At 43.1% G+C, this 12,595-nt stretch overlaps 1 protein-coding gene across 1 annotated transcript in view; it reads right to left on the reverse strand.

Annotated features, from left to right (window-relative positions):
- The window catches only part of LOC139559072 (solute carrier family 41 member 1), a 37,227-nt gene that overhangs the window by 18,130 nt on the left and 6,502 nt on the right, over positions 1–12,595 (reverse strand). Inside the window, exon 3 of the mRNA XM_071374748.1 lies at positions 1,487–1,594. Coding sequence (XP_071230849.1) covers positions 1,487–1,594 — 108 coding nt within the window. The remainder of the gene's footprint in view (positions 1–1,486; positions 1,595–12,595) is intronic.

The raw sequence follows: 12,595 nt of genomic DNA on the forward strand, positions 1-12,595 counted from the left end.
AGTGATTCTCTCGTTAACACAGGTGTGAGTGTTGATGAGGACAAGGCTGGAGATCACTCTGTCATGCAGATTAGGTTCGAATAACAGACTGGAAGCTTCAAAAGGAGGGTGGTGCTTGGAATCATTGTTCTTCCTCTGTCAACCATGTTACCTGCAAGGAAACATGTGCCGTCATCATTGCTTTGCACAAAAAGGGCTTCACAGGCAAGGATATTGCTGCCAGTAAGATTGCACCTGAATCAACAATTTATCGGATCATCAAGAACTTCAAGGAGAGCGGTTCAATTGTTATGAAGAAGGCTTCAGGGCGACCAAGAAAGTCCAGCAAGCGCCAAGACCGTCTCCTAAAGTTGATTCAGCTGCGGGATCGGGGAACCACCAGTATAGAGCTTGCTCAGGAATGGCAGCAGGCAGGTGTGAGTGCATCTGCACGCACAGTGAGGTAAAGACTTTTGGAGGATGGCCTGGTGTCAAGAAGGGCAGCAAAGAAGCCACTTCTCTCCAGGAAAAACATCAGGGACATACTGATATTCTGCAAAAGGTACAGGGATTGGACTGCTGAGGACTGGGGTAAAGTCAGTTTCTCTGATGAATCACCTTTCCGATTGTTTGGGGGCATCCAGAAAAAAGCTTGTTCGGAGAAGACAAGGTGAGCGCTACCATCAGTCCTGTGTCATGCCAACAGTAAAGCATCCTGAGACTATTCATGTGTGGGGTTGATTCTCAGCCAAGGGAGTGGGCTCACTCACAATTTTGCCTAAGTACACAGCCATGAATAAAGAATGGTACCAACACATCCTCCGAGAGCAACTTCTCCCAACCATCCAGGAACAGTTTGGTGATGAACAATGCCTTTTCCAGCATAATGGAGCACCTTGCCATAAGGAAAAAGTGATAACTAAGTGGCTCGGGGAACAAAACATCGATATTTTGGGTCCATGGCCAGGAAACTCCCCAGACCTTAATCCCATTGAGAACTTGTGGTCAATCCTCAAGAGGCGGGTGGACAAACAAAACCCCACAAATTCTGACAAACTCCAAGCATTGATTATGCAAGAATGGTCTGCCATCAGTCAGGATGTGGCCCAGAAGTTAATTGACAGCATGCCAGGGCGGATTGCAGAGGTCTTGAAAAAGAAGGGTCAACACTGCAAATATTGACTCTTTGCATCAACTTCATGTAATTGTCAATAAAAGCCTTTGACACTTATGAAATGCTTGTAATTATACTTCAGTATTCCATAGTAACATCTGACAAAAATATCTAAAGACACTGAAGCAGCAAACTTCGTGAAAATTTATATTTGTGTAATTCTATTTGTGTCATTTAACTGTATTGTTAAAACCAGTGGGTCTGATTAATCTGACAAGAACATTATGATAATGTAATGGTTTCTAGTGTTACACTCTGCTGCTCCTGATTAATCCAAACACTATAGCAACACAATGGTTGCCAAATGTAGAGACCACAACAAAACACACTCACTGCTGTTGACAGTCTGGAGGCCAATGTCATCTCCAGGTTGCCCTTTAACCCCAGCAGTGCCGGGACCAGGATGAAGACCTCTGTCACCTCCGTAAACACCGTCCAGTGCTGCAACACAACAACACACAGTTACACAACTACACACAACACAATACCAGGTGTGTATTCATGGATGCCAAGGGAAGCCAGGCTTCCCCAAAAATGTGATCATTAAAACAATTTTTATTATATAACAACTTCTCTTTCGTCTCTCTGTGTATTCATAATTTTCCTTCAATTCTCACCAGAGAATTCATCCGAGCAAGGGAAACAGCGCCCCACTGTCTCAGTATGTGTAGCCCAAGTATATGATGCTGTCTGGACAAAAATAGTATGACATGTTGCCACCGTAGCATTTGATTAATTGATTCCAGCAAGCATTTGACCTTCATTCATAAAAAATATATAAAATAATTATCCAATCAGTGTTGAGCTGAGCTCAACTGTGGGTGGTCCTGGCGCAGCTAACTTAGCTGGTTCATTAATACCCAATCGAGGAAGTTAGGCGCCTGGCAAGTGTTTTAGCCAGCTAGCCTAGTCTAGCTAGCCTAGTCCAGCTAGCCTAGTCTAAACTAAAAGTGTGTACTATTGTTTGACAGTCATAGACTGTTTTGGCAACATAAAAGAGAGGACAATTGCTTTGGAGTTCATCCAGTCTACAAGTAGGGTGAGTCAACAACATGTTTTTAAAAACTTTTTCCCCCACACATACAGAAAATCAGTACCACAGCCACATGATATTTTGTCATGTTGATTGGACTAAATTGTCTTTGGTGTGTTTAAGTTTATTTTCACAGCCTCCCGGGTGGCGCAGTGGTCTAGGGCACTGCATTGCAGTGCTAGCTGTGCCACCAGAGACTCTGGGTTCGAGCCCAGGCTCTGTCGCAGATGGCCGTGACCGGGAGGTCCATGGGGTGATGCACAATTGGCCTAGTGTCGTCTGGGTTAGGGAGGGTTTGGCCAGTAGGGATATCCTTGTCTCATCGTGCACTAGTGACTCCTGTGGCGGGCCGGGTGCAGTGTGCGCTTGCCAGGTGCATGGTGTTTCCTCTGACACATTGGTGCGGCTGGCTTCCTGGTTGGATGCGCGCTGTGTTAAGAAGCAGTGCGGCTTGGTTGGGTTGTGTTTCGGAGGACGCATGGCTTTCGACCTTTGTCTCTCCTGAGCCCGTATAGGAGTTGTAGTTATGAGACAAGATAGTAACTACTAACAATTGGATACTATGAAAAGGAGGTATAAGTAAAAAATGTTTTAAAAGTTTGTTTTCACTGTATTAGGATAAGTATATATAGCCTAGTTGATTTGGTTACGTTCAAGTTGAAACCCACTGGGCACAAATGTAATTGGATTTAAAAGTTGGGTGATAAAAAGAAGCCCTCACGTTGATGACTTTCTGCAAATCCAATCAGTTTCCCACGTTGATTCAACGTCATCACATAGATGTTTGTTGTTTAAATGATGTGGAAACATTGTTCATTCAAACCGTTTTTGCCCAGTGGGGATGATTCTGGAATAGCAGAGGAAGTGCTCTAGTTGTCTTTGTGCTGACTTGCTGTAACTCTCCGTGGTTCTAAATCAGTAATTGTTTAGTAAACTGTCAGAAACTTTAACTTGCTTGACCACTGTTTGTTAGACGGAATACTTTCTATTGTGAACTTCACCGGACGGATGTTGCTCTCCGGTTTCGTGATGAAACAAACGTATGTGTGGTTGAATTTATTCCGCCACTGTGTGACTGTTGTCTGTTTGTTGTCTCTGCCTTATTGTACTGTATATGACAGAGGCGTATGAACAAATGGGTTAACTGCACAAACAATGCAGTTATCATAACAGGTTGCAATGTGGCTTTTTTCCTGGCTTGGCTTCCCCAGTGAATTTACCCACGCACCACTACTGCACAATACAACACATCACCTACACAACAAAATAACCTTTACTGACCTATAAAGTAGTATAAAGTCTGATTTCGAATTGTGATAAAACAGTTATCGTGATGCAGTTATCACTGAATTTTCATGCTACAATATCCCATTATATTACAAACCCAACAGCGTATCACACTGGCAACTGCTGAGGTCGACAATGTCTTGCTGATATTGAGTTTGATATTGATTCAATCTGAAACCTGATCTCTGTCTCATCTTAGTAATATTCTATTTGTCGAGACCGTGTTGAGATCAGATGATCTTATTCACTCTGGAGAGGAGCAAGGTCATTTTGACCTCACACTGCAACAATTCACCACCCTCTTTCTGCCACTTATCTCTCCCTCTTCTCTCAACCTCCACCCGCGCCTTCTCTCTCTCTCGCTCTCTCCACCAGCCTCTCTCTCTCTCGCTCTCTCTCCACCAGCCTCTCTCTCTCCGCTGTCCTGAACAACAGTGGACAAGAGGACATTTTATTATCACCTTTCATACAGTACTTGCAACCCACAGTGTTTTACTGTAACCCTCCATCTGCCTGCTACCTCTGCCTCAGCACAAATACTCTCTGATTCTGTGCCAATTACCCTACCTTTCCACAGCGAACAACTTGAGGCAAAGTCAGCCAGGAGCAAGAGCAGCTATACTGAACAAAAATATAAACAAAACATGCAACAATTTCAAAGATTTTAGTGAGTTACAGTTCATATTAGGAAATCAGTCAATTGAAATAAATAAATGAGGCCCTAATCTATGGATTTCAAATGACTGGGCAGGGTGCAGCTATGGGTGGGCCTTGGAGGGCATAGGCCCACCCACTTGGCAGCCAGGCCCACTGACTGGGGAGCCAGGCCCTACCAATCAGAATGAGTTTTCCCCCCACAAAAGGGCAGAAATACTCCTCAACACCCTGAAACATGGGACCAACACTTTACATGTTGCATTATATTTTTGTTCAGTGTCAATCTGAAAGGTAATTTAGGCTTGTGAAAATAAATAAATCATACACACAAATGCATGTGCTCACGCAGCTAAGGTGTTATAGAATCAAATGGAAATTCACAGTGGATGACTCTGTGGTACTGGAGTTGATTACTGGCCCATTTTGGCCCCCACTTTGGCTGTTTTCCAGCCCTTGAGATGGTCTCTATGAGTCCCTGAACTAATGATTTTGTGCTCCCGAGTGGCGCAGTGGTCTAAGGCACTGCATCTCAGTGCTAGTGGTGTCATTACAGACACCCTGGTTTGAATCCAGGCTGCATCACAACCGGCTGTTGGGGTATGGGGTATGAGGATGAGTTTGGGGTAAATAGCTAGGGATGGGCTGGGTTAACCTAGAAGGCTGGGACGGGGGTATAAGGTTGGGGCTGAACATTGATCCATCAACAGAGAAAGTGCTGATATTTAGAGCCAGTCCCACTGGCCCCAGCAATTACAGCTCAGCCCAGCCAGCCCACAGCTTAATCAATACTGAGAGGCTGTCAGAGAAAGGAGAGGAGAGAATGGAGAGGAGGAGAGGAAAGAAGGAGGGAGGAGAGAAGAGAGAATAGAGAAGAAGAGAAGGAGGGAGGAGAGAAGAGAGAATAGAGAAGAAGAGAAGAGAGAATGGAGAGGAGGAGAAGAGGGAGGAGGGAAGAGAGAATAGAGAAGAAGAGAAGAGAGAATGGAGAGGAGAAAAGAGGAGAGGAATAATACCTAGATGACTTTATCCAGCCTACAGATCCCTACAGTATGTGAGAGATAACAGGGCTTCATTCTGGGTGGAGGTAATAGCCCACTGGGCAAAAACTGGTTGAATCAATGTTGTTTCCACGTATTTATTAACAAAATAATTTGAAATCTGATTGCATTTGCCAAAAGTCATCAACCTAAGGGAATTTCATCTGTTTTTCAACCAACTTTTAACCTAAATCCAATGACACGGTGCAATTTTTGGTTGATTTCACATTGAATTCATGTTAGTTGAACATCTATTTTGTAAATCCAAAATAGATGTTGAACTGTCTGTGCCCAGTGGGAGGTTAACACTGCTGCTCTCTGTCTGTCAGCAGCCTGGGCTCTTTAAAGCAGCCGACTCCGCAGGGACCCCACCACCCTACCTCCTGGCACTCTGCCACCCCAGCTCTGATTCCCCTAGTGCCCCTAGACCCCCCCCTGTCATTTCTACCCTCTAACCCAATTCACTCTCTCGTTCCCTTCCTATCTACCCACAATCCTTTCCCCAATCTCTCTATCTTCCCAACCCACTTCTCTCTCTCTCTGCCTCTCTTCCATAAACCCCCTTTTCCTTTCCTTACCCACCTTTTACCCTCTCCTCCTCTCTCTGCCTCTCTTCCATAAACCCCCTTTTCCTTTCCTTACCCACCTTTTACCCTCTCCTCCTCTCTCTGCCTCTCTTCCATAAACCCCCTTTTCCTTTCCTTACCCACCTTTTACCCTCTCCTCCTCTCTCTGCCTCTCTTCCATAAACCCCCTTTTCCTTTCCTTACCCACCTTTTACCCTCTCCTCCTCTCTCTGCCTCTCTTCCATAAACCCCCTTTTCCTTTCCTTACCCACCTTTTACCCTCTCCTCCTCTCTCTGCCTCTCTTCCATAAACCCCCTTTTCCTTTCCTTACCCACCTTTTACCCTCTCCTCCTCTCTCTACTCTCTTCTCCAGCTGTGATATATGTTGTTGTCTCCAATGGAACAGTGGAGCCCAGCCAACAACCCCCTCACTCCCCAATGACCAGCCCCAGTTCTGCGAACTCTGTGGACAGTCAGTATCATGATGTATCAGAGGCATCCAGGCTGTGGTATGCCGTCCAAGGGGTCAGGTTGCAGAGTTAGGTAACGCAGCCCTGTTTGCCCACTGTTGCTTATATGAAACTGCTGTGCATATAGAGTGCTGTGAAAAAGTACTTCCCCCCTTTCTGATTGTATCTATTTTTGCATATTTTTGATACTGAATGTTATCAGATCTTCAACCAAAACCTAATATTAGATCAAATGAACCTAAGTTACCAAATAAACTAAATTGATACTTATTTCATTTAATTGAATTAACAAAGTTATGCAACACCCAATTCCCCAGTGTGAAAAAGTAATTGCCCCGTTACACTCAATAACTGGTTGTGCCACCTTTAGCTGCAATGACTCCAACCAGACACTTCCTGTAGTTGTTGATCAGTGTCTCACGACACTGTGGAGGGATTTTGGCCCACTCTTCCATGCAGGACTGCTTTACTCAACAACACGTGTGGCTTTTCAAGCATTAACTGCTCGTTTCAAGTCCTGCCACAACATCTCAATTGGGATTAGGGGTCATGGGTCCCATTATGCCTGGCGAAAACCAAACACTGAATTCTACAGTAAAACCCTCATACCAACATTCAAGCGTAGTGGTGGTAGTGTGATAGTTTGGGGATGCTTTGCTGCCTCAGGACCTGGATGACTTGCCTTAATAGAAGGAACCATACATTCTGCTCTGTATCAGAGAATTCTACAGGAGAATGTCAGTCCTCAAATCAAATTTTATTTGTCACATGCGCGGAATACAACAGGTGTAGATCTTACAGTGAAATGCTTACTTATAAGCCCTTAACCAACAATGCAGTTTTAAGAAAAAAATCTAAATAATTAAGGAATAACAATAAAATAACCGGAGTGAGGCTGTATACGGGGGTTCCGGTACAGAGTCAATGTGCGGGGGCACCGGTTAGTCAAGGTAATTGAGGTAATATGTACATGTAGGTAGAGGTAAAGTGACTATGGATGGATAATAAACAGAGACTAGCAGCAGTGTAAAAATGGGGTGTGGGGACAATGCAACTAGTCCGGGTAGCCATTTGCTTAACTTTTCATGAGTCTTATGGCTTGGGGGTAGAAGCTGTTAAGGAGCCTTTTTTGACGTGAACTTGGAACTCTGGTACCACTTGACTTGCGGTAGCAGAGAGAACAGTCTATGACTAGGGTGGCTGGAGTCCTTGGCCATTTTTTGGGCCTTCCTCTGACACTGCCTGCTTTAGAGGTCCTGGATGGCAGGAAGCTTGGCCCCAGTGATGTATTGGGCTGTACGCACTACCCTCTGTAATGGCCGAGCAGTTGCCATACCAGGCGATGATGCAACCAGTCAGGATGCTCTCGATGGTGCAGCTGTAGAACCTTTGAGGATCTGAGGACCCATGCCAAATATTTTCAGTATCCTGAGGGGGAATAGGCGTTGTCGTGCCCTCTTCACGACTGTCTTGGTGTGTTGGGACCAGGATAGTTTGTTGGTGATGTGGACACCAAGGAACTTGAAGCTCTCAACCTGCTCCACTACAGCCCCGTCGATGAGAATGGGGGCGTGCTCGGGCCTCCTTTATCTGTAGTCCCCAATCATCTCCTTTGTCTTGATCACGTTGAGGGAGAGGTTGTTGTCCTCGCACCACACTGCCAGTTCTCTGACCTCCTCCCTATAGGCTGTCTCATCGTTGTCAGTGATCAGGCCTACCACTGATGTGTCATCCAGCAAACTTAATGATGGTGTTGGAGTCGTGCTTGGCCATTGCAGTCATGGGTGAACAGGGAGTACAGGAGGGGACTGAGCACGCACCCCTGAGGGGCCCCTGTGTTGAGGATCAGCGTTTCAGATTAATTGTTAACTACCCTTACCACCTGGGGGCAGCCCATCAGGAAGTCCAGGATCCAGTTGCAGAGGGAGGTGTTTAGTCACAAGGTCCTTAGCTTAGTGATGAGCTTTGAAGGCACTATGGTGTTGAACGCTGAGCTGTAGTCAATGAATAGCATTCTCAAGTAGGTGTTCATTTTGTCAAGGTGGGAAAGGGCAGTGTGGAGTGCAATAGAGATTGCATCATCTGTGGATCTGTTGGGGTGCTATGCAAATTGGAGTGGGTATAGGGTTTCTGGGATAATGGTGTTGATGTGAGCCATGACCAGCCTTTCAAAACACTTCATGGCTACAGACGTGAGTGCTATGGGTCGGTAGTCATTTAGGCAGGTTACCTTGGCTAAATTACTACCGGCCCATCTGTGAGCTGAAGCTGAAGCGCAGCTGGGTCATGCAGCAAGACAATGATCCAAAACACACAATCAAGTCTACATGAAAATGTCTAAAAAGCTAAACATTCATATTTTTGGAATGGCCAAGTCAAAGTCCAGACCTAATCCCAATTAAGATGTTGTGGTAGGATTTGAAACAAGCAGTTCCTGCTTGAAAACCCACAGATGTCGCTGAGTAAAGCAGTTCTGCATGGAAGAGTGGGCCAAAATCCCTCCACACCGTCGTGAGACACTGATCAACAACTACAGGAAGTGTCTGGTTGGAGTCATTGCAGCTAAAGGTGGCACAACCAGTTATTGAGTGTAACGGGGCAATTATTTTTTCACACTGGGGAATTGGGTGTTGCATAACTTTGTTTATGAAATAAATTAAATATGTAATTGTGTTATTTGTTCACTCAGGTTTCCTTTATCTAATATTAGGTTTTGGTTGAAAATATGATAATGTTCAGTATCAAAAATATGTAAAAGTAGAGAAAATTAGAAAGGGGGCAAATAATTTTTTTACAGCACTGTATGTACAGTCAGGAAATAGAACCCAGTGGCATACAACACCAATGCAACGTCGATGACTGTGCAGTGACACCAAAGGTCAGAACACCTATGACATCACAGGCAGTATCTCTGATGGCACACAGCAGTGTTTCTCCTAGATTTTATTTATCCTATTGCTGGCTGCAAAAAATAACATTTTAAATTGAAACGAATTGATTCTGAATGCTTTTAGGCAGACAGCCACTGAGCTTGGAGGGGAAGGGGATCCGCCTCAGTAATGGAGGAGGCAGGTAGCCTAGTGGTTAGAGTATTGGGCAAGTAACCGAAAGGTTGCTTGATCGAATCCCTGAGCTGACAAGGTAAAAATCTGTTGTTCTGCCCCTGAACAAGGCAGTTAACCCAGGCTGTCTATATAAATAAGAATTTGTTCTTAACTGACTTGCCTGGTTAAATACATTTAAAAAAATGTAGGTCAATATTGCATCACAGCAACTCAGATGATGACAGTGACCTCCAATACTGATGAGTGCAAACAGAATGCTCCTGAAAGTTCTAAATCCTCCTATGGATGCGGAGTAAAATATTAGCTAGGGCCTTTAGCCACACAATAGCAGGCTAACCCGCTAGCAGGCTAACCTGCTAAAGCCTTCAAACAATCAGCCAGTCAATGATTGACAGGATATAGCATTGTTAGCAGGCTACTGCACATTTAAATGTGGGATTTGGATGGATGGAAAATCCACGTCACTTCAGAGCATGTTTTAGAATTACATTTGGGAGGGTGTTGTTGCACAAAGAAAAAGGTACCACTCCAGAAATGACAAAACAATTAAGACAGCTAACCCAAGGTGAGAGGGGTTCATATGGGCACACAACCCAAACCAGGACTACACAAAACAACACAACCAACACAACATAGTCATCTCCACTGTGCTGAGTAGAGAGACATCCCATCCACCGTGTTGTTTTGTGTACACCTGATTTGTGTTGTGTACTCTTATGAACCCCTCTCACCTTGGGTTAGCTGTCTTAATTGTTTTTTCATTTCTGGAGTGGTACACTCCACCACTCATATTGATTAATCGCTGAAACCTGGCCTCTATCTCATCTCGTATACATACTGTACCAGTCAAAAGTTTGGACACACCTACTCATTCAAGGGTTTTCCTTTATTTTTACTATTTATACATTGTAGAATAATAGTGAAGACATCAAAACTATGAAATAACACATATGGAATCATGTAGTAACCAAAAAAAGTGTTAAACAAATCAAAATATGTATTAATGTATTAATACAACTGTATTAATATAAAATAACATAATTTACCAATATTTTTGAACATACGATATAGCTCAGTGTTTGAATTATTTATTTTATACAGTCATTTTTGCTCATCTTTATCAAGGGTGTCAATAATTTCAGATCCCACTGTATGTATCAGATTATCCATTCTGGAGAGGAGCAGGGAGTTCAAATGTGGGACGGTGCTGCACTGCACTCTAACCTGGCTTGGTCTCAATAAACTAAACAAGCTTCCTTTCCTTGTGCCCATTCCTCAATGATCTCTGATCTGGCAAAAAATGTAAGTTTAAAGCAAATATTTCGTGGAAATAAGGAAAGCACGTGAAGGGAGGGAGGTGATGAGAGGCAGCCATGAAAGAGACATCCATGTTGTCATTCATGATAGTGTGTGTGACAAGAGCTGAGCAGATCAATTAAATGACTGTTAGCACCATACAGATTATACCTTTATTATCTTCTGTGGATAACATTCCCAGATTAAAATGAGAGAGACAGCTGGATTTACCAGATTATGAGGCTAAATCAGATCCACAGGCGACCAAGCCCACACTCTGGTTTCACACTGGCTCCTGTAGAAACCCGACAACTGGATGTGGTTGACCGAAAATGGCCTCCCTTGGGCAGAAAGGGCTTGGCTGTTGTGAGGCCTTTGTGTTGATTGTGTTTTCCTGTTTACGGTTTCCTATATTTTTAGATTGCTTGTCTGTTTTTGAGGCACTGAGGCTGAAGCCATGTCTCGCCTTGCTGTTCTTTATTGGTCATCTGCACATCATCCGATGCCACAGTGTAAGGCAGACAGAAAGACGGATGAGAGACAGATAGCTAGGATAAATTCCACAAAGCAACAGACAAACAAGTTACCACACATATTTACACTATCTAACCTGTGAATGTCAATAAACTGTGTCTAACACTATCTGGGGTGGGGAGTTGTCCCTTTCTACTGGAAGCATCCCCTCCTTCCAGACTAACAGAAAAACAACCACTGCACCAGTCTTGACCTTTGACATTCCTAGGAATGTAAACACAAAAATCACATCCAACGAAGAACAAATCTGTGACCTGTCCTCTCAATGACCTACAGTAACCAGTGGTGGAAAACGTTCTCAATTGTGACACTGGAGTAAAAGTAAAAAGTAGAAGTAGATGCTATACAGTGAATCAAATTCCTTCTTTTTTGGGCACACCAACACTCAGACATAATTTACAAACGCAGAATTTGTGTTTAGTGAGTCCTCCAGATCAGAGACAGTAGGGATGACAACGTGTTATATTGACAGGTCTGTGACTTGGACCATATTGCCGTCCTGCCTGGGCTTTTAAAAATGTAAAGAGTTGTTTTGGGTGTGAGGCAAAATGTATGGGAGTAAAAAGTAGATATTTTATTTAGGAATGTAGTGGAGTAAAAGTAAAAATTTTCAAAAATATAAATAAATAAAGTACAAATAGCCCAAAAAACTACAGTACTTTAGTAGTACTTCCAAATATTTTTACCACTGACAGTAAGTGTCCATTTCAGAGGACCATTTCTGGACACTGTGTCTTGAGGTATGGGGTTGAAAGACAGTACGGAACCAATGACGTTTATAAACCATGGTTTGTTGATGCAAAATTTTGGCCATTGAAAGGCTTTAAAGCCATGAGTCGGCCATATTGGCACTCCCCAGTAGGAGCTGCCTCCATAGTAATTAATGGAATTCTATAGTATTTAAATTAAATGATTCAAGTATTTAAGCATTGTTGTTGTTGTAGTGGGGACAGTAACATTCCTAATCTCTCAAAATTATACTTTAAGGAAAATTATTTAATATATATATATTTATTTTAATGTTTTCTTTTTTTAAGGTTCTTTTTTAATGTTTAGCACACATAATATAATTGAAATGTATGCATTAAGGTGGCTGTAATAAAATACAGTGGCAAGAAAAAGTATGTGAACCCTTTGGAATTACCTGGATTTCTGCATAAATTGGTCATAACAATTGATCTGAACTTCATCTAAGTCACCACAATAGACAAACACAGTCTGCTTAAACCAATAACACACATTATTGTATTTCTCTTGTCTATATTGAACACAACATTTAAACATTCAGGTTGGAAAAAGAATAGGTTGGGAAATGTATGTGAAGGGTAGGTTGGAAAAATGATGTGAACCCCTAGGATAATGACTTCTCCAAAAGTTAATTGGAGTCAGGAGTCAACTAACCTGGAGTCGAATCAATGAGACTAGATTGGAGATTTTAGTTAGAGCTGCCCTGCCCCATAAAAAATACTCACAACATTTGAGTTTGCTATTCACAA

This window comes from Salvelinus alpinus, chromosome 2 (assembly GCF_045679555.1).
Source record: "Salvelinus alpinus chromosome 2, SLU_Salpinus.1, whole genome shotgun sequence".
Lineage (NCBI taxonomy): Eukaryota > Metazoa > Chordata > Actinopteri > Salmoniformes > Salmonidae > Salvelinus > Salvelinus alpinus.